The 26,465-nt window shown below is 35.4% G+C and overlaps 1 protein-coding gene and 1 pseudogene across 3 annotated transcripts; one reads left to right on the top strand and one right to left on the bottom strand.

Moving 5' to 3' along the window:
* The first annotated feature begins 5,328 nt into the window (after nt 1-5,328).
* On the top strand, nt 5,329-9,902 carry LOC127444073 (uncharacterized; annotated as a pseudogene).
* A 631-nt stretch (nt 9,903-10,533) lies between these two features.
* On the bottom strand, nt 10,534-26,384 carry LOC127443968 (chloride intracellular channel protein 4-like). Of its 3 annotated transcripts, none has more exons than XM_051703053.1 (6): nt 24,222-26,384; nt 13,165-13,274; nt 12,811-12,936; nt 12,610-12,716; nt 12,313-12,494; nt 10,534-11,505 (listed from the first exon to the last, which is right to left on the bottom strand). In XM_051703053.1, exons 1-6 carry the CDS (start codon nt 26,256-26,258, stop codon nt 11,344-11,346), a joined length of 2,724 nt encoding a protein of 907 aa, XP_051559013.1. In that variant the 5' UTR covers nt 26,259-26,384; the 3' UTR covers nt 10,534-11,343. The 3 variants fall into 3 exon arrangements, with proteins under 3 accessions (XP_051559013.1, XP_051559015.1, XP_051559014.1); XM_051703055.1 differs by lacking the exon at nt 24,222-26,384 and adding an exon at nt 21,580-21,687; XM_051703054.1 differs by lacking the exon at nt 24,222-26,384 and adding an exon at nt 17,881-18,116.
* Between the last annotated feature and the right edge of the window lie 81 nt (nt 26,385-26,465).

Genomic DNA, 26,465 nt, shown 5'->3' with positions numbered 1-26,465 from the left:
CTCCTTCCTCTTCATCATGGGTTCTTCTGGAATCCTGGCCACACTGTACTAATGGTATGCTTGTTAATAAAGTATTAATGACACACTTATAAAATGAAAGTAAAAATGCAAAGTAACGGTAACATCAAAGTCATACACTGATTTCTAAGTACAGGGACAAAACAGGCTCCGGAACGGCAAAAATACAAGGCTATGTGGCAAGGAATAATTCTGGATTAAACTATATAACATGCATGATCTCATGGCAGGTTAAACATGGAAAGAGGCCCTTCAGTTTGAAAGATAACTTTGATATTACCTTACTTTGCATTACATTGATATACAGTAAATGTGTCATATTTATCTGGCGGGAAACAAGGACACAGCTTTGAAATCTAATAAAAAGGGTTTATTTTGTATTTTTAAATAACCCTTCCTTCTGTCTGAATATTTTCTGTAAAACTATACATTTGAAATATTTTGATCTATATGAAGATATGGGGTTATGGACAAAACTGTGAGTCTTAACAATTCCCACCATCATACTGTACCGTCAAAGCACATGACAGGATACAGGTATTTGTATATTACTGTATCTATATGTTCTGTGGTCTAAAATATTGCCATTTGGCATTGTAATAATCCACAGGACATTATGGCTAAATGACATCCAACACTGCCCCCTAGTGAATGATTTATAGAAATGAACTTTAAATGTGTTTAAGAAAACCTCCAGTTGCATTCCAATAATAGCCAAAACAAAATTGTCAGAAACAAACCGGATAGCTAAAAAAGACATGCATTTCCCATCCATTCCCCTTTAATTCCAACTTATTCACATGGCACAGCACTAGCTGAAGTTTCTCAAAATTACCTTTTCAAAAGCGGTTGATGTCCAACTTTGGTACTTCAAGTGTTTTTGTGTACTGTTTTGGTTGAAAACTGTCTTTACCTGCAGTTCAGAGTCATTCACAAGCTAAACGTGTGATGGTGTTGAATGTCATGAACACATTTAACGCTGGCAAATGACAGGACACATATGCAGGTTTGGATTCAGTGGATTCTACCTAAATATTCTATCAAGTTTATCAAGTTTTTACTGAGTGAGAAACTGCTCCAAACAAACAATGACAGCCTAATTTATTTTGACTCATCCCTCCTTTTCTTTAAAAAAAAAAAAAAAAAAAGCAATAATGGAGGTTACAGTGAGGCACTTACAATGGAAGTCAATGGGGCCAATTTTTGGAGGGTTTAAAGACAGAAATGTGAAGCTTATAATTTTATAAAAGCACTTACATTTATTATTCTGTTAAAAGCTGTGTACTATTTGAGCTGTAAAGTTGTTTAAATTATCATTTTCTCAGTTGTTTTAGGGTTTGCTGACATTACATCGTCATGGTAACGAAGCTGTAAAATTGGCTATAATTTTATCACACTAAAATCATGCTAACACTTATATTGTTTACGTCTTGTATCTATAGTTTTGAAACAGTGTGTATTTTAACGTTAAAAAAATAAATAAATAATAAATTAAAAAAAAAAATTGGCCCCATTCACTTTCATTGTAAGATTTTTAATTTTTACATTTTGATTTTTAAAGAAAAGGAGGGATGAGTCGAAATTAATTTTTGTGGTAATTAACATTGTGTCACAAATGCTGTCGGTTGAGCTTAACTCATTTTGAACCCGGAATATTCCTTTAAGTCCTTTTTTACTATAAATATCCACTTCCACTTTCAGAATGCAAAAGAATGTGAAAGTGAAAGTGGAAATTTATAGTAAAAATGGACTTAAATGTTGATCTGTTTTTCACCCACACTTATTATAATGCTTCTGGAGACATATATTAAACCACTGGAGTCTTATGGATTACTTTTATGGTGCCTTTATGTGCTTTTTGGAGCTTCAAAGTTCTAATCACCATTCACTTGCATTGTTTGAACCAAAAGAGCTGAGATATTCTTCTAAAAATCTTCATTTGTGTTCTGCAGAACAAAGGAGGTCACACGTCTGGGATGGCATGAGGGTGATAAATGATGAGAGAAGATTTTAGGAAAACTTTTTGGGTGAATTATCCCTTTAACCCCCATGAGGAAAATGTCATACGACTATAACAAATTAATATCCATCCTAATAAAGGTGATAATTACCGTAACCACTAGCAGGCGCTGTGTTGACCCTAGCACTGATATAGAAACAAACAGGCAAAGGCTACTTTCTTGGCTACAGACAGTAGGAAAATGTTTACTTTAGAGAGACAGAGAGGTGCAGACAGTCTGAGGGTATTTATTCTCTTTCCTCTGAGTGTGTGACAGGACACGAGATTCGAAGCTCACTCACACACACACACACACACACACACACACACACATCACAGTATTGGTGTGACTGTATTCATTCCGAAAAGGGTAAAGAATTAATGGATGCTCTCAGGTTTGGCTCTCCCTTCCCAGCAACTGACTTTGTCCGCTCCCTTCCTCTGTCTGTTGTAACCACATTCCACGTCCCTCTCTCCTGACATCGTGGCACAAGGCAAACAGAAACTGCAACTTCCTGTGTCATTAACTTCAAACAGGAACACACGTTTTCTTTCTCACCCAAATCTTTCTGGAGATCTGGAAGGGACAAATGTTTCAGGTGCTTTATTGTAGCTCTTTAAGCATAACTATTGCTCATACTTGCAGTTATGGATTTGAGTACACATAACATGTCCTTGTTCTGCTATAGACATAAATGTTACCTCAAATTGTGTGGTTTGCTGAGTACATGTGTGCTATTGGGGTACAAGGGGGCTAAAGCCCCTCCGATGTAAAGAGCACTTTTGATTTTATTTTCTTCAAAAACACTAAATAGAAACAAAACCTACCACAGTGCTTTCTTAAACACCTGTTTGTCACTATGCACTGTAAAATTAACAAAATCCCCCATTAGCAGGTATGAATTATACATTCAGTACCATGGTTCTTATAGCACAGAGAGAGAGAGAGCAAGTGATAAAAAAAGAGCTAAAGGTGGACATTGAATTAAGGAGTTGTTAGAGGAAGGAAGGTTGTTGGAAAACGACCGGGGTCAGAAATTAAGGCAGGCTCAGGGCATAAATTCCATCAAAAATGCCCCCGCAATTAATAATGCTTGGGAAAAAAATGCCATAGTAAGGAATTCTTCAGTTTCTATTTTAACCCTATAACGCCGTGTGTATCAAATATGATACACAACGTTTGACGGCTCCTGTTTCACTCTCTGTTCAACCTATCGTATGTAAGTTTCACATGTTTATGGACCATTTAGTGGTTATTTGTGAAAGAATTTGGTTTCAACATTTATATCGATCTATTTAAAATGCCGGAGGACTTGTACGAAAAGTGACTCTTATGTTGGGATAAATTACTTTAATGATTTTAATAAAGTAAAAGTGACAGTAATGATTATATTGTTACTGATATTTTAAAATGAGTATCTGCTGAATATAAGCAACTTGTGCTTGGTTAAAATTTTATATATTATTTTATTGAAAAAGCCCCTTTGAAATCCATGTATCAAATATGATACAACAGGCTTTTGAGGAATATCTCTCCATCACCGTTACATTACATTCATGCACACCACAAAACAAATTATTTTATAAGATATATTAAAGTGTGAACTGATATTTCTGTGTATTTTCATATATGCAGCGTGCTCTGTCATTATAACGATCTCATTATTTTACATCACAAGCGATTATGATGTCATCTTACCTTAAGTTTGACAATTTCCCTTTTTTAAATGTCAATATAGTGTTTAGTGCATAAAATACATATGATAAAAATTGTTTATTGAAAAAATAATATTTTATTCATATTGTATTTGATACTGTGATACATTTCAATCCATATTTATAGAGCAAGGAGAGGAAGTTCTCAAACATTTGGTATCTCTGAAAAGCCCAGAGAGTCCTCTGATAATACCCCAAGATTTACCACTGTACAAAAACTTCAGTAACAAACGTCCTACACAAAAATGAATTGCAGGGCCTCAGGAGGATAATGACCTTTAAAGCTTAATAGATCAAATACGATGCATACAAAAACATGTGATTTTTTTTAATTATTTAAAAAAAAAAAAAAAATTTTGTAGTTTGTCTAATGGTACTTAAAACAGTTTAATGTAAAAAATTTAATATATATATATATATATATATTTTTTTTATTTTATTTTTTTTTTTCTGACAATTCTTTCATATGTCAGGGTTAATTTGTTACTCAAAAAAAAAAATAAAAAAAAAATAAAAAAACAAGAAAAGAAAAGATAAAAGCATCTTTAAATTGACATATTTTGCCCTTTAACTATTACCCCTATATCTACACTATATGCATATATAAGAATAATATAAAAATACTGCTTACATTGAGAGAGATATGTTAGCCATATTTACAGACCAAAAAATTATAGAGACTTGGATAGGCTCTTTTCACAGTATGCAGTTATCCTAAACACCTTAAAAAACACTCAGAACATCTTAGCAACTGTATAGCAACACACTAAAAACAACTTACAACACCTTAACCACTGCATAACAGCACCTTGGCAAACACCAAGATCACCCTAGCATTTCAGCAACTAGTTTGCACAGATTACTCAAATTGTATTCGAAATATATAAAAATACAGTTTCTACATGTTCTTTACATAATCAAAAAGACAGGAATTGATAGTCATTGGTACATATCAATGATCCCTCCAACTTCAAATATCAAAAACTGTAGCCATGTGTTGCTTGTACATTTAGTATGTTTAAAGTTGCAGATAAAGCATATCCATGAAATTGTAAAGCACCTACGTACGAGAGTGCACCAATGCATTTATCTTCATTTTCTATTTTGACTAATATTTGATGCATTTTTGTCATCGAACACATGCAGTGCTTCACGTCATGCTAATTTATTTTCATATGCATGAAGGCTATTTGCATTGGTCCACACATCAAACGTCGTCCAGATTTGGCATGGCCCTTTTGACCTCGTTGAGGAGTGGACAAAGTCATTGGGTGCGCTGCTGTGTAAGCAGTGATAAGGCACTTCTTAATGTGTTTGCACAGGGGCCCGAGTAGAAAGGGCCTCTGACGCAGAAGGGTCCAGTGCCTGCTGCCGCCTTCACAATGGAGGACCCCGACACCAAACATAGCCCCAAATGTCACACAACTTCTGGACGTGGCAGGGAGGGGTTTGCAGCCTGATTGGACGAGGCTAATATGGGTGTCCGTTTTACGCCCAAGTCGAACCAGGTTTAAAAGGCCTGGTAGATCTGGTGTGATGGTAGAGGAAGCTCGGCATAAAATAGGTAACACTTGACAAGCCCTCTCATCCCAGAGGCGCATCTGTGTAAAAACCGTGGCAAGTGTACGAATTTGGTCAGAGACAAAGAAAGACAGCAAGCGAAAGTTACTTAGATTAAGAAGCTTGTTTTAAACGCTGCTAGACAAAAAATAATTTGCATTCATTTTGCCATAACATATAACCACACCGTCACACCTTAGAGATGCATAAGGGAGACATGTTGAAAGTATTTACCACAGTTGCTCTGTTGACTCTCGCCTCTGTCTTGGATGCTGCCCCGTTGATGCCTGGAGAACCAGATGTTTTTGAGGAACCCACTGATGGAGGTAAGACATTGGTAACGTCTAGATGGCAACACTTGTTCGGCAGAAACTCTTGCCAGTGTGCATTTACTGCTGGCAAAGAGTAGGGTTAAGGGCTACAGGTAGGTCAGGGTGAATCTCACAAGAGTTTGGCAGCTCAAGGGTTACAATTATTATTTAATTGTTATTTTTTTTATACACAATTTACAATCATATTTAAACTACACAATGATGACTCTAAGACTTTATAGATATTACAGTTTTATTTTCTGTTAATGCAAGATTTTCTGTAAAGCTGCTTTGAAACAATGTGTGTTGTGAAAAGCGCTATACAAATAAAAATGACTTGACACTCTAGACGTGACCTAAGCTTTAAACAATTAGCTTTAACTGACCTTTAATTGACAATGCAAAGTGTTCCCTATAATCACTTGACCTTGAGTTAGGACTTGACTCAGGCATTGAATCTCATTTCCAATTAGCCTACCTTTACTTTTTTAAGCATTTTTTCTTCTATTTTTTTGAGAATACAGTGATCGAATTCAAGGTTTACCTAGATTTTATTGATCAAGGATTGGTCAGTCATAGCTCAGGACAGTTCCCAAATGTTTAGTTTGAAAGTTGTCTCAGATGTTTCTCCGGAAATTCCTTGGGAGAAGTATCTCCTGAGGTGAGTTCTCTTCTGAAACTCTAGAGGAGACTCTGTGAGATTCCTAAGGTCTTTTTCTTTGGATAAGCAGAAAAAAATATCCTTGTTCTCTCTGTTTAACTTCATTGCTGTCTAGGAGAAACAACTGAGATATTAAAGAGAGATTTGTCTTTGCTATTGGGTAGTTCATTTCACTGTTGTCAAGCCAACAGACTCAAAAATGGCTCAAGACCAAGATAATCAGACCAGTGGCGCCAGTTTCTTGTGATGTTCTGTTGGCCTTGTGCTGTTCGCACTTCCACTATGTGCAAACCTTAAATCTGTCGTTCCACATTCAGGTTCTGGACTCTTTCTCCTGCTAAAACTGGCTCAGTGGTGTAGAGTAGCGTTACATAATGGCTTGAATTAGGGCATTAAGTCTCAGCGGCTTTCATCCAGGTTAATTCTGACACTATTAGAGGTTGAAGAATTTCTTGACCTGGGTGACCCACTTACATTAATGATATGATAAGATTTCTGGACCTAGCAACACTGAGAATCAAAGAATTATATGCACAAAAAATTATTGGCAAAGTATTAAATGCACCATCCGCTGCTGCAAATGTATCATCATTTAGCACAGCTTGTGTTGTAGTGCACCTTTCCATTTCTACAATGCTTCATATTGCCTAGGATTAGGCTTATTATACCACTTTTATTTTAAACAAGGGGTTCTCCAAGGACTTTTTTAAAATGATGACTTGTTGTCTTTTTGGAGTCCAAAAACCCCCTCAATGTCACCCAACTGTGACATCACCAATACGTACCGTGGTAGTCCTAGTAACTCCTTAACATCTCCAAAACTTGTGTCAACAAGGGTGCAGGCAGTGAATGGATACACATGTGTTTGTACATGAGTGTGAGCAAGTGATTTGTCAGCGTATGCTTCAAAGATTTCAATGATGATTAAGAAAGAGTTAGAAAGATCCCTGGACAAGAAAGCATTTGTCATCTGTTATGTCATTTATGTTTGTCCAAGCCAAGAAAAGCCCTTAAAAGGGATATTTGAAGATCAGAATGCCTCCTTTTCAAGGTTCTCAGGGTATTTCAGTGCATTGGTATTCCACTTGAGGTGTTTCTATGGGTATGGGGAACAATTCAAGTGTCAACACAACCTTAGGCTTAGATTCTGTACACACCTAATTGAGACAAACCCAACCCTTTTAAGGACCAGAGCAGATGCACCATTTTAGAGACATGCAAACACCTCTCTGTTGGGTTAAGGGGAAACAAAATAAATTGTATTCCGTTGGATGTCAAAAACGTTGTCTTTACCACATAATTGAGGACTATAGCTTCCTGAAATAGTCTCTTTAGATAAGATTAAATTCAACTTTATTGTCACTGTGCACAGTACAAGTACACAGCCAATGAAATGCAGTTGGCATTCAACCAGAAGTGCAAATAGTAATATATTATAAAAAAATAAAAAAATAAATGCAGGTAAAGTGCAGTTGCGAATGAGGTAGATATGTAGAATAGTGCAGATGACCATTGTAGCGCAGAGACATGGTGAGGTATGAGGTATAAAGTGGTTCAGAAGTGAAACGTGCTAAAACGGTATATATACACATGTATCTATATTATTATACATAGTAAGTAGCATATAATATATATATAAATAAAAACAGTGATGTTACTGTGCCTCATTCATATTCAAATGGACATTCATATGTGTTTACTTCCCTCCAAAGACAATGTAGAACCTCCAGATCCATGGAGAACTAGAGCAGCTATAGAGGAGATTACAGCACGAGCGACAAGGATTCTTGATAAGCTACTGAGTACCAGACCGAAGACGACATTTCCTGATGGAGATGGAAAGACTGCACCTATGAGAGCTTTAGACGAAATAATTAGAGCTACTAGCAGCCCAGATGTCAGAGACAAACCCTTGAGCACAGGTATCAATAACCCATTAAAGACAGCGGCAATCCATTCTGATGGACAAGAGGAGATTCAGCCAGCAGCCGATGTTCTTGATAGATCTTTGAGGATAGACCTCATGACTAGTTCTCCTGACTCCAAGCAGCAAACTCTGACAGAGAGTAACAACATGTTTAGGTTATCAAAGGTGATTGATTCAGACGAGCAAGGCGACGCTTCAACAGCAGCCAAACAATCCAAGTTGGATCCCATCACAGGTGGTGCAGCTACTCGAGAGGAGCTTGTGAAGCTGTTGAGTGCACTTGAAGAGCTTCACAAGTTAATGAACAGCACACTGAGCAATCGGATCACCATTATATCCAGAGGTGTGTTAATAACCGCAAAACCTTAATAAATTACTTGAATTGGTCCAATTGATTTTTTTTATAAATCCCGTTGTAATGTTGCTATTGGAAAAACAACTAACTCAGTGTTTCTCACCTCTTATTGTCTTGTTTCATCGAAGGAAATGGCAATGGGCGAAGTCCTGGGAAGAAGAACAAAATGGTATGTTCCAATCCTGAAACCATTAAGCTCTTTCACTTGTAGACCTAGAACCTGGAAGACAATCAGCATTTTCGACCAATGGATTCTCTCAGGAATTTTTCAGTGGGTTTTTAGAATACCGGTTTTTGATTTCTGTGTAAAACAAGGTCTGTTGTTAAGCTGTTGTGTTTTTTTTTTAAACTTTAAGTTGCTACAAGTTGCCAAATAGGGCTACCCCTACCCCAAGGATGCAATATTATGTGCTTGACAAATTGTACAACAATTGTAGTCCCTATTTTGTAACTTCAAGAACATAACTTACTTTGAAAATAAAACCGTTATTCTAAAAACCCATCGGAAATTCTGAGGGAACCCATGACAAGCTGGTCTTCAAGATTGGCCTACAATTTGATGTCATAACTGAACAACTCTTAGTGGCATATATGAAATATGTACTGTATATGCACTATATGCTACAAAATATGCTTTATAACTATTATAATCCACAGGTAGTGACAGATGGAAACCTGAAATCTACCACAGCGACCGATTGTAGATGGTGGTGAGACTTCACCAAAGACTAGCACTGACCAAATGGATCCCAAACTCAATGGAAAAGTTTTTAAAAAGTCCCTTCCATCAACTCCTAAGAAACCAAACAAGAGAGGTATGATGCAACCAGTTGCAATAGATAAAACGTACTGTATACATTGGTTTGCTGGTCTAAGCTGGTTTAAGATGGTAACCCAGCCTGGCTAGCTAAAAAATGCCCAAAATGGACCAGCTAAGACTAGCAAACATTCGTAGACTGAATGGCCCTCTTAATAAAACCATGCAGCCTCATGAAAATTACATGACTGTGGCGATGTTTTTGCAAAATAAAATTACGTGGTTAAAATAACACCTGTGCATTAACAACTGTTTTTCTCTCTCCAAAAACAGTGTGCTTCTGGAAATACTGCTCTCAAAACTGACCTGATGTCCGCAGCTTCTGTGCAACCTCTACTTGGGCTTCGCTTAGATGAGCAACAAATCCCAGCTCTCTTGCAAAACCTCTGACACTCCGACGCCAAGCAACAAGGCTTGTTCTCAAATATAGATGCTTAAAATCCTCTCATTGGCCCATCAATAACATGACTGACACCTCTGAGCTCTTTGACGTGTGTACCCTTGACTTGTGCACGAAATACTTTTAACCTCCTATCTCCTATCAACGTCTTCGTTGTTGCAAGCTCCAATAAAAATGATATAGCATGCAAAAATACCCTGATAATAAAGAGAACTTTATTTTTCTACAGCTATTTCTCTCGGTGATCATTGCAAATGATTGAGAAGACGGCAACTATTGAAAGAGAAGCTGTGCATTGCATAACTGAGCATGTATTTTCTCGCTGTTGGTCTCACTGTACTTTTACACTTTGGGATTTTCTACGTTTGTATAAGTTCTTAAAGCTCTAGTTGTGGGGTCACTATGGTGATGAGGTAAAGTGAGTTGACAAGAAGGTCAAGCTGTTGATATTATGCCTTCTCAATTGATTTGGGTGCTAACATTGTTGCTACAGCAACCGCTTAATGAGGCCATCCAAAACACACACGAGCCAGTCAGATAAATGGAGTTCAAGATGAAACTTTGAGGAATCATTTTGGGTCCTGCTTGTCAGAAGAGCTTTTTTCACCACCTGCTTTCTCTGTTGAACCTTTTTCACATCATTCCCCTTATGCTTGTTTCCACTTTGTTTGCGATAATCAATGCGACTTGCAGTATCAAGATCAAATTCTTTGCACAATCTGCAGAAATAGGAAATTAAAAACCATGAAGACTTAATGATGTTTTCTGATTAGTTTAATTAAAGTCTCCTCATTAGAGCTTCATAAGGTGTTTACGCAAGGTTACATAGTTGCATAAGTTGCATGTTTTTGTGCATAGATATAAAACAATTGAAACATGAAAGCAGTTTTCATCCAACACTTTAAACATTAAAACAGTTAAATGGAAAATTGAATCAGTTTTCAAAAAATACGTCAGTCTGTAAAAATAGCTTTTCCTTATTGATATAAAACAGTATTAAAGGAGAGATTTATTAAGTATATATGTGAACTTGTAAAATTATTTTATTTTATTTTTTTGTATATAGAAAATTTAAATAGAAAATGTGTGTAGACCAGAATATTTTTTTGTATTATTATTAAATTAACATTTCTGATAACAGAATAAACATGCAAAATCAAAAGGAGAATAAAACATAGATTAGAGACAAGCATATATAGCTTAATTTTTTTTAAATTATTATTACAAGTTAAACTGCAAAATGGTCAAGGCCATGGAGAACATTATGTTCGTTACGTGAATGTTAATTTACCAAAACTACAGTGTTTGTCATCCAATAAGACAGAGTCGATACATATTAAGATGTTAAGAGGTAACAAGGGTCTTTCACAATTTCCTGGTCCTGCCATTGATTAAAGGAAACAGTAGCCAATCTACCGATTTACGATCAATATTTGTGCTGCTCCACCAGTGAGTGCACACTTACACACAGTACACATTCATTCTCACTCTCACACTCACTCACACACACACACACAACACACACACACACACACACACACACACACTAAACTACCACTACTTGTCTCTGTATCTGGATCTATTTGATCTTTCTTGCGACGTCCATGTAAGCAAACTCGATCTCGCGGTCAGCAGGGCACGTGTTCATGAATTCTTCTCTCTGGTAAGCATTATTCAAATATCGCCAAACTCCAGTCATTTCAGCGGGAATTTCAAAACCTCTGTATTTCCGGGCAACAACCTAAAACATAGAACATGGAACATGTAAAACTGGTTAAGAATATAATATTTGACATGGCATTCTAACATTTGGCTTTTTGAGTAACTTATTAAAAATATGTGATTATTAAAAAAAAAATTTTTTAATTATTTTATTATTATTATTTGCTTCAAAGTGTAAATTCTGCAATTATTTTCATTTACTTTTATTTTATTATTTTAAATTAATTTACATAAATTTAATTGTAAAAAAAATACATAAAAGTACATTTAAGTTATACAAATATATATTATATATATAATTATATAAATTATTTATATAAATATATATATATTTTATTTAAATATGATTAAATACTGCAGACGTTTATTAAGAAATTCTGAAATTAATGCACATTTTTCAATTGAAATTTTCACTCATTATAATTTGCAATTAATATTTTTGTATTAAATATACATATTAATACAAATTTATATTAATTATAATACAATACTGAAATAGTTTTGTATTATAGGCCTACTCAATATAAATATGGACCCACTTTATATTAGGTGTCTTTAACTAATATGTACTTAAGCATTTGGTACAATGTACTTATTATGTACATACGTGCAGTTGCATTGTACTTACATTTAGAGAACCTGCATTTAATTACATCTGTAGATACACTGTTAGCCTAACACTAGCCTAACCCATACCCCAACCTTCTAAACGCCAAATCTGGGAGATCTTCAGGTTTTAGAAAAGGTTAGAGAGATTTTATAGAAACAAGGGAGAGAGGAAAAGAGAAAATGAGAGGCTGAAATGCAAATGAAACACAGGATGCACCTTCATGATGTGTAATTTGGGAAGCAGGTTACAGTCGGCCAGTGTGAGATCCAGTCCATCCAGAAAACCGCGTGTGGATGGATCAGGATCATCTGTGCTGTTGGCATCTATTTCCTCTGGGAGCGGCGTCTGCAAATACTCATCCAGTCTCTTCAGGGACTTCATAAGAGCTTTCTCCAGACCTTAATATCATAATCATACAAACACCATATGTAAACAAAAGAATACATTTAAAATCATCCATCTAATGAGCCCAATTTCTCAACCAGATCTTCAAACAAAACTAATTAAACTCACCCTCATTTGCCTCTTTTCGAGGGTTCTTGATGTAGGCCGAAAATTTGGCAAATATGTCTATTCCTGCCGTGTTGGATTCTGGGTGCTTTGCTGCCAACTTTGGATATCTTAAACCATTGCACAGGTGTTAATATAAAATACAAATAAAGAAGGTTTTTAATGATGTACAAGTATCTGTATACACATTTATATAGGACGTACTGTGGAGGGACAAGTCTCTCCTCAAGGAACTCCTCAATCTTGTTGACGTCCACCAGAACTTCTCCATTGAAGGTCATGAATGGAGGGTTTGTACCTGGAGCGAGATCCTGCAAATCCGCTGGTTTCCTGTTAGACAAAACCAAACAAATCATCCCTTCATCAATACCTTTTTACAAAAGCATCATGCTTTGCTTTTGTTTTGAAAAATTCAGTCAAGTATCTAGACGTTTTGACAAATAATTGTGATTTTGCCTGTAAGGACATGTTCCTGCATCAACATTGCTATTAACCAATCAGGTATCTTAAAGGGACAGTGAAACTACATAATATGTTGTTGTGAATAGTGTGCTTCACCGTTTGAGGTCCACAGTTGTGACATTGAAGATAACACCCTTCAGCCATAGAATCATGAAGAGCCTTTGAGAAAAGGGACAGTTTCCGATACTCTCTCCATCACTGCCAGCCTATGAGACACAACATTCAACGCACATATTAGCACAACATTCTTGTGATTATACGCCACAAAACTTCAATGGCTGTTAACAGCAATTTATAGTATAATTTTAAGAAATCTGTATAGAAGCTCCTTTTTTTATTATATATATATATATATATAAACTGAACAAATAACCTCGCAAGCATCAGGAATTATGTGTACACAAAGTTTAAGATTAGTTGACTTGGCAATGCTAACGTTGGAATAAATTATTGTTGTTTGCAATTAACAGCAAATTACTTTCCATTCACTGGTTCAAAATCTGAATTGTAGACTGTAGTAACCATAGTTTTTGGTGGTAATCGTGGTTTTACTACTACAGTAATATCGTAGACTGTAGTCACAATAGTTTTTGGTGGTAATCGTGGTTTTACTACTACAGTAATATCGTAGACTGTAGTAACCATAGTTTTTGGTGGTAATCGTGGTTTTACTACTACAGTAATATCGTAGACTGTAGTAACCATAGTTTTACTATAGTAATATCGTAGACTGTAGTAACCATAGTTTTTGGTAGTAATCGTGGTTTTACTACAGTAATATCGTAGACTGTAGTAACCATAGTTTTACTACAGTAATATCGTAGACTGTAGTAACCATAGTTTTTGGTAGTAATCGTGGTTTTACTACAGTAATATCGTAGACTGTAGTAACCATAGTTTTTGGTGGTAATCGTGGTTTTACTACAGTAATATCGTAGACTGTAGTAACCATAGTTTTTGGTGGTAATCGTGGTTTTACTACTACAGTAATATCGTAGACTGTAGTAACCATAGTTTTTGGTGGTAATCGTGGTTTTACTACTACAGTAATATCGTAGACTGTAGTAACCATAGTTTTACTATAGTAATATCGTAGACTGTAGTAACCATAGTTTTTGGTAGTAATCGTGGTTTTACTACAGTAATATCGTAGACTGTAGTAACCATAGTTTTACTACAGTAATATCGTAGACTGTAGTAACCATAGTTTTTGGTAGTAATCGTGGTTTTACTACAGTAATATCGTAGACTGTAGTAACCATAGTTTTTGGTGGTAATCGTGGTTTTACTACAGTAATATCGTAGACTGTAGTAACCATAGTTTTTTGGTGGTCACCATAGTTTTACTATAGTAATATCATAGACTGTTGTAACCATAGTTTTGGTGGTAATCGTGGTTTTACTATAGTAATATCGTAGACTGAAGTAACCATGGTTTTTGGTGGTAATCGTGGTTTTACTACTACAGTAATATCGTAGACTGTAGTAACCATAGTTTTTGGTGGTAATCGTGGTTTTACTACAGTAATATCGTAGACTGTAGTAACCATAGTTTTTGGTAGTAATCGTGGTTTTACTACAGTAATATCGTAGACTGTAGTAACCATAGTTTTTGGTGGTAATCGTGGTTTTACTATAGTAATATCATAGACTGTAGTAACCATAGTTTTTGGTGGTAATCGTGGTTTTACTACAGTAATAACGTAGACTGTAGTAACCATAGCTTTTTGGTGGTAACCATAGTTTTACTATAGTAATATCATAGACTGTTGTAACCATAGTTTTGGTGGTAATCGTGGTTTTACTATAGTAATATCGTAGACTGAAGTAACCATGGTTTTTGGTTGTAATCGTGGTTTTACTACTACAGTAATATCGTAGACTGTAGTAACCATAGTTTTTGGTGGTAATCGTGGTTTTACTACAGTAATATCGTAGACTGTAGTAACCATAGTTTTTGGTAGTAATCGTGGTTTTACTACAGTAATATCGTAGACTGTAGTAACCATAGTTTTTGGTGGTAATCGTGGTTTTACTATAGTAATATCATAGACTTTAGTAACCATAGTTTTTGGTGGTAATCGTGGTTTTACTACAGTAATAACGTAGACTGTAGTAACCATAGTTTTTTGGTGGTAACCATAGTTTTACTATAGTAATATCATAGACTGTTGTAACCATAGTTTTGGTGGTAATCGTGGTTTTACTATAGTAATATCGTAGACTGAAGTAACCATGGTTTTTGGTTGTAATCGTGGTTTTACTACTACAGTAATATCGTAGACTGTAGTAACCATAGTTTTTGGTGGTAATCGTGGTTTTACTACAGTAATACCGTAGACTGTAGAAACCATAGTTTTTGGTGGTAACCATAGACTATAGTAATATCGTAGACTGTAGTAACCATAGTTTTTGGTGGTAATCGTGGTTTTACTACAGTAATAACGTAGACTGTAGTAACCATAGATTTACTATAGTAATATCGTAGACTGAAGTAACCATGGTTTTTGGTTGTAATCGTGGTTTTACTACTACAGTAATATCGTAGACTGTAGTAACCATAGTTTTTGGTGGTAATCGTGGTTTTACTACAGTAATATCGTAGACTGTTGTAACCATAGTTTTTGGTGGTAATCGTGGTTTTACTATAGTAATATAGTAGACTGTAGTAACCATAGTTTTTGGTGGTAACCATAGTTTTACTATAGTAATATCGTAGACTGTAGTAACCATAGTTTTTGGTGGTAATCGTGGTTTTACTATAGTAATATCGTAGACTGTAGTAACCATAGTTTTTGGTGGTAACCATAGTTTTACTATAGTAATATTGTAGACTGTTGTAACCATAGTTTTTGGTGGTAATTGTGGTTTTACTATAGTAATATCGTAGACTGTAGTAACCATAGTTTTACTATAGTAATATCGTAGACTGTAGTAACCATAGTTTTTTGGTGGTAACCATAGTTTTACTATAGTAATATCATAGACTGTTGTAACCATAGTTTTGGTGGTAATCGTGGTTTTACTATAGTAATATCGTAGACTGAAGTAACCATGGTTTTTGGTTGTAATCGTGGTTTTACTACTACAGTAATATCGTAGACTGTAGTAACCATAGTTTTTGGTGGTAATCGTGGTTTTACTACAGTAATATCGTAGACTGTAGTAACCATAGCTTTTGGTGGTAATCGTGGTTTTACTATAGTAATATCGTAGACTGTAGTAACCATAGTTTTACTACAGTAATATTGTAGACTGTAGTAACCATAGTTTTTGGTGGTAATCGTGGTTTTACTACAGTAATATCGTAGACTGTAGTAACCATAGTTTTTGGTGGTAATCGTGGTTTTACTACAGTAATATCGTAGACTGTAGTAACCATAGTTTTTGGTAGTAATCGTGGTTTTACTACTCAGTAATAACGTAGACTGTAGTAACCATAGTTTTTGGTAATCGTGGTTTTACTACAGTAATACCGTAGACTGTAGTAACCATAGTTTTTGGTAACCATAGACTATAGTAATATCGTAGACTGTTGTAACCATAGTTTTTGGTGGTAATCGTGGTTTTACTACAGTAATAACGTAGACTGTAGTAACCATAGATTTACTATAGTAATATCGTAGACTGAAGTAACCATGGTTTTTGGTGGTAATCGTGGTTTTACTACTACAGTAATATCGTAGACTGTAGTAACCATAGTTTTTGGTGGTAATCGTGGTTTTACTACAGTAATATCGTAGACTGTAGTAACCATAGTTTTTGGTAGTAATCGTGGTTTTACTACAGTAATAACGTAGACTGTAGTAACCATAGTTTTTTGGTGGTAACCATAGTTTTACTATAGTAATATCGTAGACTGTAGTAACCATAGTTTTTGGTGGTAATCGTGGTTTTACTACAGTAATATGGTAGACTGTAGTAAACATAGTTTTTGGTGGTAATCATGGTTTTACTACAGTAATATCGTAGACTGTAGTAACCATCGTTTTTGGTGGTAATCGTGGTTTTACTACAGTAATATCGTAGACTGTAGTAACCATCAGTTTTTGAGTGGTAATCGTGGTTTTACTACAGTATATATACGTAGACTGTTAGTAACCATAGTTTTTGGTGGTAATCATGGTTTTACTACAGTAATATCGTAGACTGTAGTAACCATCGTTTTTGGTGGTAATCGTGGTTTTACTACAGTAATATCGTAGACTGTAGTAACCATCGTTTTTGGTGGTAATCGTGGTTTTACTACAGTTATAACGTAGACTGTTGTAACCATAGTTTTTGGTGGTAATCATGGTTTTTCTACAGTAATATCGTAGACTGTAGTAACCATGGTTTTTGGTGGTAATCGTGGTTTTACTACAGTAATATCGTAGACTGTAGTAACCATCGTTTTTGGTGGTAATCATGGTTTTACTATAGTAATGTCGTAGACTGTAGTAACCATAGTTTTTTTAGTGGTTTTTAAATGAATTCAGAATAAATGAACTATTTAATTAAAATTAATGAGAAGCATGAAGTAAACGTTGGTAAACAAAATTAATACGTTTTAAACAATACAGTTTGGGAAATAGCATCTATATTTGCTTTGGCATTAATTGATCAAATTTTATATTTAGAAAATTTAAGAATATTTAAATAAATGTAATTTAATCCATTTGTTTAACCTTTATTTTTGCCAGGAATATTTTTAGAGTGCTCAAATTGTCCATTGCACACCACAATTGTTAAAACTGTGTATATTGTGTATATTTGACTTCTGCTAACTGTTATCCTATTTCTCCGCAGGTTAAAAGTGAAATAATCTCTTACCTTCACAAATAGTTCAATGCAAGGAAATCCCAATTTTTTAGCTGCTACATCAAACCAAGCCATCATGAAATATTTACTGTTTTAAACATGTTTTGCAGTCAAGTTCTGAAACAATGTTAAATGCAAAGGCTGAAAAACTCCTAGAAAAATTTCTACTTAGTTCTTTGCTTTTAACATACAAATTGAATGGCTGATTTTGTAGAATGTGTCTTCATGTTCTGTGGGTGTCTGGGTGGAGAACGCAGTCTGAGATATGCAGGACGAGACATTGAGACGTTTGTTCTTTGTTATACTCACACAATAATCAATAGAGAAGCCGTTTATGAGACGTGTGTTATGAAAGAGTTTTTACAGTGATGATCTACAACAATGGCCATTAAAATGATGATGGTAATTCCTAATATGATAAGCAAAATTTCACAATATTAAAAAAACAAGTACAATATAAAGTGTAGATGTTTAAATATCAAATATTAGTGGGCATAAAATGCTAGTGTCTGTGGGGTTCTTATCCTAAACTGGTTATGTTTATGTGTTTTCGTTTGTGTAAGAGTGTAGAAGGGATATGGACTGAGTAGATTTACTACTATGTTACTATGTTTATGCAGTCAGGAGGATATGGGAATGATTATGTGATGTCTGGTCACCTGAAGATAAGTTGTTTGTGTGTTATAGAATGAATGCTGGGGGTGCAAAGAGGGCAATCAGGGTAAATCAGAGTGCCATACAGTCAGTGGAGGGCATCCATGTAATGCTTTCTTTGTTCAGACTGTGTAATATGCACATATTATAATGAATGTCAAGTTATAAAAAAGATAGTTCCAGTTCTAAAATCTGATTGGACGAAGATGTTTTTGTAACATAGTCAGAATACAAACACCTGGCTTTGACTGACCACACATAATTTTAATGCTTGCCAACTATAAACATAAACAACTGAACAATATTACTTTGTGGAATTGGGCTCTTATTCTTTGCACCAGCAATCAGCCACCTAGCAACCACCCAGAATATCCTAGCAACCACATAAGAATGTGCTAAAAACCACTTCGAAAACATTAGCAATCGCATAGCAATTTACTAAAAAACACTTAGAATAAATTAGCAAACGCACAGTAATGCTTTAAAAACATTTTGAACACCTGAGCAACCACATAGCAAAGTGCTAAGAACTGCTAAGAACACCTTAGCAACTGAACAGGAATGCACTAAAAAACACTTAGAGCACCTTAGCAACTGCATAGCAACGCACTAAAAACCACTTAAACACAACCACATAGAAATGTTGTAAAACCTGCTAAGAACACATTAGCAACCCCACAGGAATGCGGCAAAAGAAATACAAAAATGCTTAGATCATATTAGCATAGCAATATGCTAAAACCACTTACCTTAGCAACTGAATAGCAAAGCACTAAAAGCCACTTACACACCTTAGCAACCATTCAATGCAGCAAAACCCACTAAGAACACTTTCACAACTACATAGCAAAGTGCAAAAAAAATCTTGGAACCCCTTAGCAACCGAATAGCAAAGTGCAAAAAAAAAACTTGGAACACCTTAGCAACCGAATAGCAAAGTGCAAAAAAACTTGGAACACCTTAGCAACTGAATAGCAAAGCTCTAAAACCACTTACATACATTAGCAACCATGCAAAGTGCTAAAAACTGCTTAGAACACCTTAGCAGCCGCACAGGAATGCCCTTACAAAAACCACGAGTTCGTGGCAAATTTTCCGCAAACTTTCTGCAAATTCGCCACTGATCATTTTCATTGAAATGAGCTTTTGCAAACTTGTGACAAACTGTCCATTGTTGCCAAAGGTTTTCTGCAGGTTCACCACTACCGGTGAAGAGCTGCAAACTTCTGGCAAACATTTGGGTGTGTAGCAACTCATAATGTAATGACTGCACATAATGTAATAAGTATTACATTATTAATGTAATAAAATGTTCATTATGTATACATTTTCTCAAAACTTAATAAAATCTTGACCTCATAATGTAATAACGTTTTTTTTTTTACATCATGCGAAATGTATTACATTATGAGCTCACCAGAAACATTTGGATTAAAATGTAATAATTTTGTCATATTGTAATAATTTCCAAAACAAAACAATCGTTTTCTTTCTAAGGTATAAAAAACATTGGTATTCCTTTACAGTACATTTTTAAAATCTAAATCTAGTCTTAAACTACCCATGATATGCACCAGATTTAAATTTTCATGCATTTATTATTATTATTATTGTTGTTGATGTTGTTGATGTTATTATTATTATTATTATTACTGTACATTATTACTGTATTTTTTTATTTATTTTTTATTTTTATTTCAGCACAAATTTCCAAGGGTTGTTAGAGAGTAGCACAACTTCTTATAGCAAAAGAAAAAAAATCCCATTTTAAAACCATTAACTTTAAAACCATTAACATTAAATAATAGTAGTAAAATAAATAAATAAATACAAATGATTATACTGGGACAGTTCAACCAGCCACCAATCAAAAACAAATAAATCCACAAATTTAGGATGCATTTACGGTACAAGAATGCACCCTACAGGCTACAACGTTTTTTGAGAGTGCTAAAGAAAAACAAGAAATATACTGGGAAAAACTTTTGCACAGTAAAATCACCTATTGCACATCTTAAGATGAACACTATAACAGTCCAACCTCAGGAAGATTTAGCCAATAATGTCCTTAGCTTGTTATTTAGCTAGAAAAATGAAAAGCTTCTCTATAGAGTTGCATATCGCTAAAATTATAAATGCATTATACATTTTTGGCAGATAAACAAGTTTTTATGACAGTCATTTAAATGATTATATCTCAGTAATGATTAGAAACATAATAACTACATAATTAGAAAGCAGAAACTTTATTTATTAAGTTAGTGCTTAAAACTTAAAATGTTTTTCTGGGTCAAAGTAACTCAAAATGATGGAGCGAGTCATAATCACAAAATTAGAAAAACTTTTATGAAAATGTTTGAGTTCACAATGTATCCTAATAAGCCTACATTTATTTTGCTGTATTAACCTACTGTATTATTACGTTTTGTGCTCTTAACTTTATTATGTTGAGATAAAATTATTATATTGTAAACACTGTTTCAATTGTGCATTATGTGCTGCTATTACATAATGAACTGTGACTGCATTATACGTTGCTACAGTGCGTTCATAATGTAATACATTTCTCATGCAATAACCTATTACGTTATACCAAAAACATTATTACATTATGAGCTCAAGATTTTGGGAAAATTGTTACATTATGAACATTTTATTATATCAATAATGCAATACTTATTACACTATGTGCAGTTATTACACTATGCTTTGTTATTGCATAATAAGTTGCTACAGGGTGTGATAAAAAAGTCTTAGAACATTTAGCAACCGCATAGCAAAGCACTAAAACAATTTACGCACCTTAGCAAACCTGCAATGTGCTAAAAACACTTAGAACACATAAGCAACCACATAGGAATGAGATAAAAACCACTAAGAACACCTTAGTAACCGCATAGCAATGCGCTAAAAACAGCTTAGTACACCAACTGCATAGCAATGTGCTAAAAAAAGGGCATAGAACACATTAACATCTGCATAGCAATTTGCAAAAAACTGCTTATAACATTTTAACAACCACATAGCAATGTGCTAAAAAGCACTAAAAGCACTTACACAACTTAGCATGGGCAAACACCATATTATTATTGATTAGAGCCCATTCACCCCCCAACGCTTAGTCCATTGCAAATCTCAGATCCCTCTCAACCCACCCAGACCAACACAATCTTAATCAGATTAGAGTTTACAGGAATGCTGAGAGATTAACCCACTACACCTCTAGTGCTCTGCACAGAGAGAAAGACAAGTGTGCAGTTAATGGTGGCCTATTTTCCAACATATAAACAAGCAGCTGGGGTACAAGTATTTACATGCATTAAATGCACATACCTACAAATAGACAGCACACATTAAATTAAGGAACAAAACTTTTTATCTCTAAATAATAGGCGGAGGTGCATCTTTAATGCCATCGGTTACGTGCAGCCTACCAAAACCACCTATAATGAGGCATAAAATGAACCCTGGCTGTAATTTGTGATTTGTTTGTGAGCTGAAACGTACAGAAAGATTGTAGGAGTTTCTCTTTTCACAATGCCCATATCCAGAGTTCAACTGCTGTGTACACAATGGACATCTTTATTACAGGAATCGTTCTACAGAAACATAAGGGTGGATTTAAAGGCATTTCTAGCCGGCTTAATGTCCTGCTGCTCACAGACTCCTTCATATCACAAGAATGTGGCTCTGTGTGTGCTCAGAATATTTCAGACAATTTAATGAAACTCCACAAAGCTAAAAACTATTAGTGTTGAATTATGAAGTCAGTTTACACAAGTTTCCTATCAGAGACACCACAGATGGACTTCTGCACATTAACTATGAACACATTCCGATAACGTTTGACAAACACAAAGTGTCACAATACTGTTTGACATTTTTCAACAGTATCTTTATTGATTATCAATTCAATCCTAACATTTCTGTTCATTTTTGTGAAATGTTTTTGAAACTAATTTCATCCCATAGTAAAGTGTGCTTGTGCTATCTTTATTTCAAATAAATGACATCTGCTTTGATATTTTCAGACATTCTGACATTTACACATTTTAAAGTTTGACTTTAGAGTCCAAATGCATTTTGGAGCTGTGTACTTAAAGCCAGTTGGTCTCACTACTGTAATTGTCTCTTTCCTAATGCTTGTTGAGAGTGTACTTTCTCCAAGAACAGCTAATTAGAATCAAAGAGAAAACAGTCTGTTGTATCTGTTACAAACTAACATTTAGCTCAACATTCAATCCGTTAGCCCAGAATAATCTCAATTAGGTAAGTGCATTATATCACCAGCATCTAAGACCGAGCAATTTCTAGAAGCACCCAGTGAAGTTCTATGGACTAGGGGGTCCGTGAAACACTTCAGAGAAAAAGTAAACATTTACCAAATTTGAAATGATCACTGTTACGTTCTGTTTTCTTAGGACTACCAATAGATTTCAATTGAATTGAAAATTATTTTTACTTGGTTTATAAATGTAACATAACTCTTATAGTGGGTATAAAAAAGATAAGTGGTCACCTAAATACAAAGTAAATATTTTCCAGATAATATTTTATTAATTTTGTTTTGGCTTTAGTACAATGACAATATAAAATCTAATTATTTAAAATACAATTGTTAATTTAATAAATGATTACATACTGTAACAATTATTGAATAATTTTGTCCAATAATTTAACTGTATTACACTTAGTATTTTTCTCACACAGTATAAATTGGTCTTTATGTAAATATATTGCTGCCTTTTTATTTGTATTTATTTATTTATTTATTTATGTTATTTATTTTGGAAGGGAGTCCCTTGCAAAGGAATCATCAAATTAGGGGGTGCTTGGAATCAAAATGTTGGAAAACATTATTATTATTTCCCTTATTCGAAATAGTAGTCTATTTTTGGACTTTTGAAAATCGGGAATTTGATATGACTTATTACTGAATAAATAAAGGTACACTTCTAGTTTCAACATTGTTTGTAGTTCAGACCATTGTTCATACCATGTGACTAACATTTGATTTTCGACTATTAAGAATGGGTAAAATTTTCGGATGGAGCCACATTGAGAGCACAATATCTCTGGGATTTATCCATATAGGGCCTTAAAAATGAAGATACAAAAAGTTTCTTCACAACCAGAATATATAAAGGATATCAAGATATCTTTAATGCTTCTGGAGTTATAGACACTCCAACTTTGGAAAAACAACACAAAAAAGTGTTTTTTCAAATGCAACAAGAGGTGCTGAAGTCAACTAATTGAATTAATAGACCTACCTGTCTTACAAAGACGCTGCCACCTTTGTAAGGTAAATTTTTTGTAAGGTAAAAAAGGTAAAAAAATGTACCTGTATTTTTATCCAAAATCATTGGCTCCAAAATAAGAGATTATTTAGTCAATTAGTCAATTAGTCAATTAGTCAATCAATTACATTTTTCAATGACATCATCATAATTTATGTTTATCTATATTCAGAAAAAGTATTAACAATATAAAAAATTTCAGCTGGGAATGTTTCTAAAATTTGGTTGATTTGACATGGAACAACCCCATTATGGTTTTACAGTAGTAACAATAAATGTAGTGATTATGGTATTTTGGTGAGAATATGGTTACCATAGTAAACTTTCATTGCACTGTAATACTCCAATACACGAAGACATATTGACTATCATAGAATAGTAAGGAACATAAGAGATTACCTTCACATAGAGAGAGATCTGTGAGTCTTGAGGATCTTCCCCCATTTGTTGAGCTGGTGGCCCCATCCTTGTCATCTTCATCAGGGTCTTTGCCTCGTCCTGTCGCACTATCGAGGGTGGTATCCCCGGAATTGCACTCTCCATTGTAACCTCTTGATCTTTGGCCTTGATATTCACCTCCCTTTCACTGCTTGTGCTTATGGTAATGATACGACCGCCAAAGAGATTTGGAGGCTCTTGGATATGAGCATCTGCAGTGTCGCTTGCCTTAAACCAAGAAGGCATTGTCACTTTATGCCCCCCGTCTCTGAATTTCATCTTGGGCTCATCTTCAATGACATCCTTGGGATCTTCTATTGCTTTCCTTGCCCCCTCCTCTATGGGTTTTGCCACCTCTTCATTGACAGGTCTTGGCTGTTCTTTTGCAACATCCCCTCCCTCTGCAACCTCCTGTTTGTGGACCCTGCCTGACTGTTCTTGCTGCTGACCCGCCCCCTCTTCTATAGTCTCAGGTGCATCAGTTGTGATTTCCTGTGGCTGTTGTACCTCTTCACACCCTCCCTCCTCTGCAGGAAGCTCCACCTTCTTGACCTGCTTTGGCTCCTCTGTAATCTCCACCCCTTCTTTTGACTCAACCTCATCTTGAATCCTTCTAATGCCCTCTTTATCAACCTCTTCATCTCCTCGTGTCTTCTCGGGTCCATTGACAATGGCTGATTGTGTATCCGTCTCATTTCTCACACACTTGTCATATGTCTCCAGATCTGAGCCACCGTTCTCACCCACCACCTGTTGTACCTCCTCCAGGCTTTCACCTTCCTCTTGTGTAGAAACATCACTGATGCTTTCTGCCAACTGTTGATCTGAATTCTCAACCATCTCCTCTATGCTTCCACAAAACTTGGTCACCACTTGTTCTGGTGTAATCCGATCCATTGTACTTTCTTCAACTTTATTAACAGTGGACAGGTCTTCTCCATTTTTGATCTTGAAAGCATCATTGGGTATTAGCTCTCCAATTGCTTTGAAGTCAACTTTTGAAGGCACGTCAGTCATAGACTCCACTTTGCTATCATTATCACATTGCATCTCTTTTGTCCCAGGTTCTTGCTCATCAACGAGACTCTGAAAGGCTTCTAATGAACCATCTTCAGTGGTGGAAACAATCCGTGGCTCTTCGTCCACTTGTATTTGTTCTTCTTGGTTTAGTGGTGCTTCTAGATCTTGCCAGCCCTCCTCCATGACATCATTCAGTTCTTTATGATCCTCTATTTCATGTGGTATTTCATTTTTTAGTTTCTGTGTTTCATTATCACTCGATACAGAATTTGCATTTTCGTTTTTCTCAAGAAGGAGGCCAAAAGAGTCCTCTCCTACCTCAGAGAAGGTTAGCTCCTGTTCTTCGTCTGTCTCCTTCCTTGCATTCATGGTCTGCACTTGAAAACCAGCTTGTTCATTGTTGTCCATTTGGTCTTCACACACGGTTTCCAACTTGTGATCTGCTTGACCCTTGTCAAAGACCGTTTCTACAAGCTCCTTGGTGCTAGCGTTTGGTTTAGCTTCGTTCTGACATTCTGGAGATTGTGATTCCGTTGTCGTTAACAATTCAACTTCTACCTGAAGCTCAGGCACTGTCGGTTCTGCAATTTCCTCCTCTTCTTCCTCTGACTTTTTAACTTTTACCTCTTTTGAAGATTTGTTTGGCCATTGCGGCTCTACCTCTTGATCAGGCTTTATGTGTTGGGATCTCTCGTCTTCCATCTCTTCACTTACAACTTTGTTGTTTTGCACTGTTTTATGGACAGTACCATCTGTTGAAGACATTACATTAACCTTTACCTTGTCGTCCACAACATCATCCTCACCTCCAATCTGAATATCCTCATCCACTTCTTCTGCTAGTTCCACCTCATATTCCTCCTCTTCCTCTCCAGTCCTCCGATCTTCCATCTCCATGCACAATCCAACAGGACAGTGGATAACAGCTCCATTAGAAATCTCCACTGTGACACTCACATCACTTTTGGTCTGGGCCATAATGCAACAGATCTACAAGAGTGTTAAGAGTTCACCGAATAACTAGAACACCAAAGGCTCCAATGACTGTCTCTTTGCTTTACGTCCTGCGTCTCTGCTGCACGGAGGTAACTAGAGCTTGCTCGGTCTCTCCCCCTTTTTCCTATGGAGGATTATGGTAAATTTCTAATTCTGATCCCCACATGACTCTCCTGCCCTTTCAAATCC

This window comes from Myxocyprinus asiaticus, chromosome 7, assembly GCF_019703515.2.
Source record: "Myxocyprinus asiaticus isolate MX2 ecotype Aquarium Trade chromosome 7, UBuf_Myxa_2, whole genome shotgun sequence".
In the NCBI taxonomy this organism is placed as follows: Eukaryota; Metazoa; Chordata; class Actinopteri; order Cypriniformes; family Catostomidae; genus Myxocyprinus; species Myxocyprinus asiaticus.
Note: the sequence above shows the minus strand (reverse complement) of the source record. Positions and strands in the feature narration are given on the sequence as shown.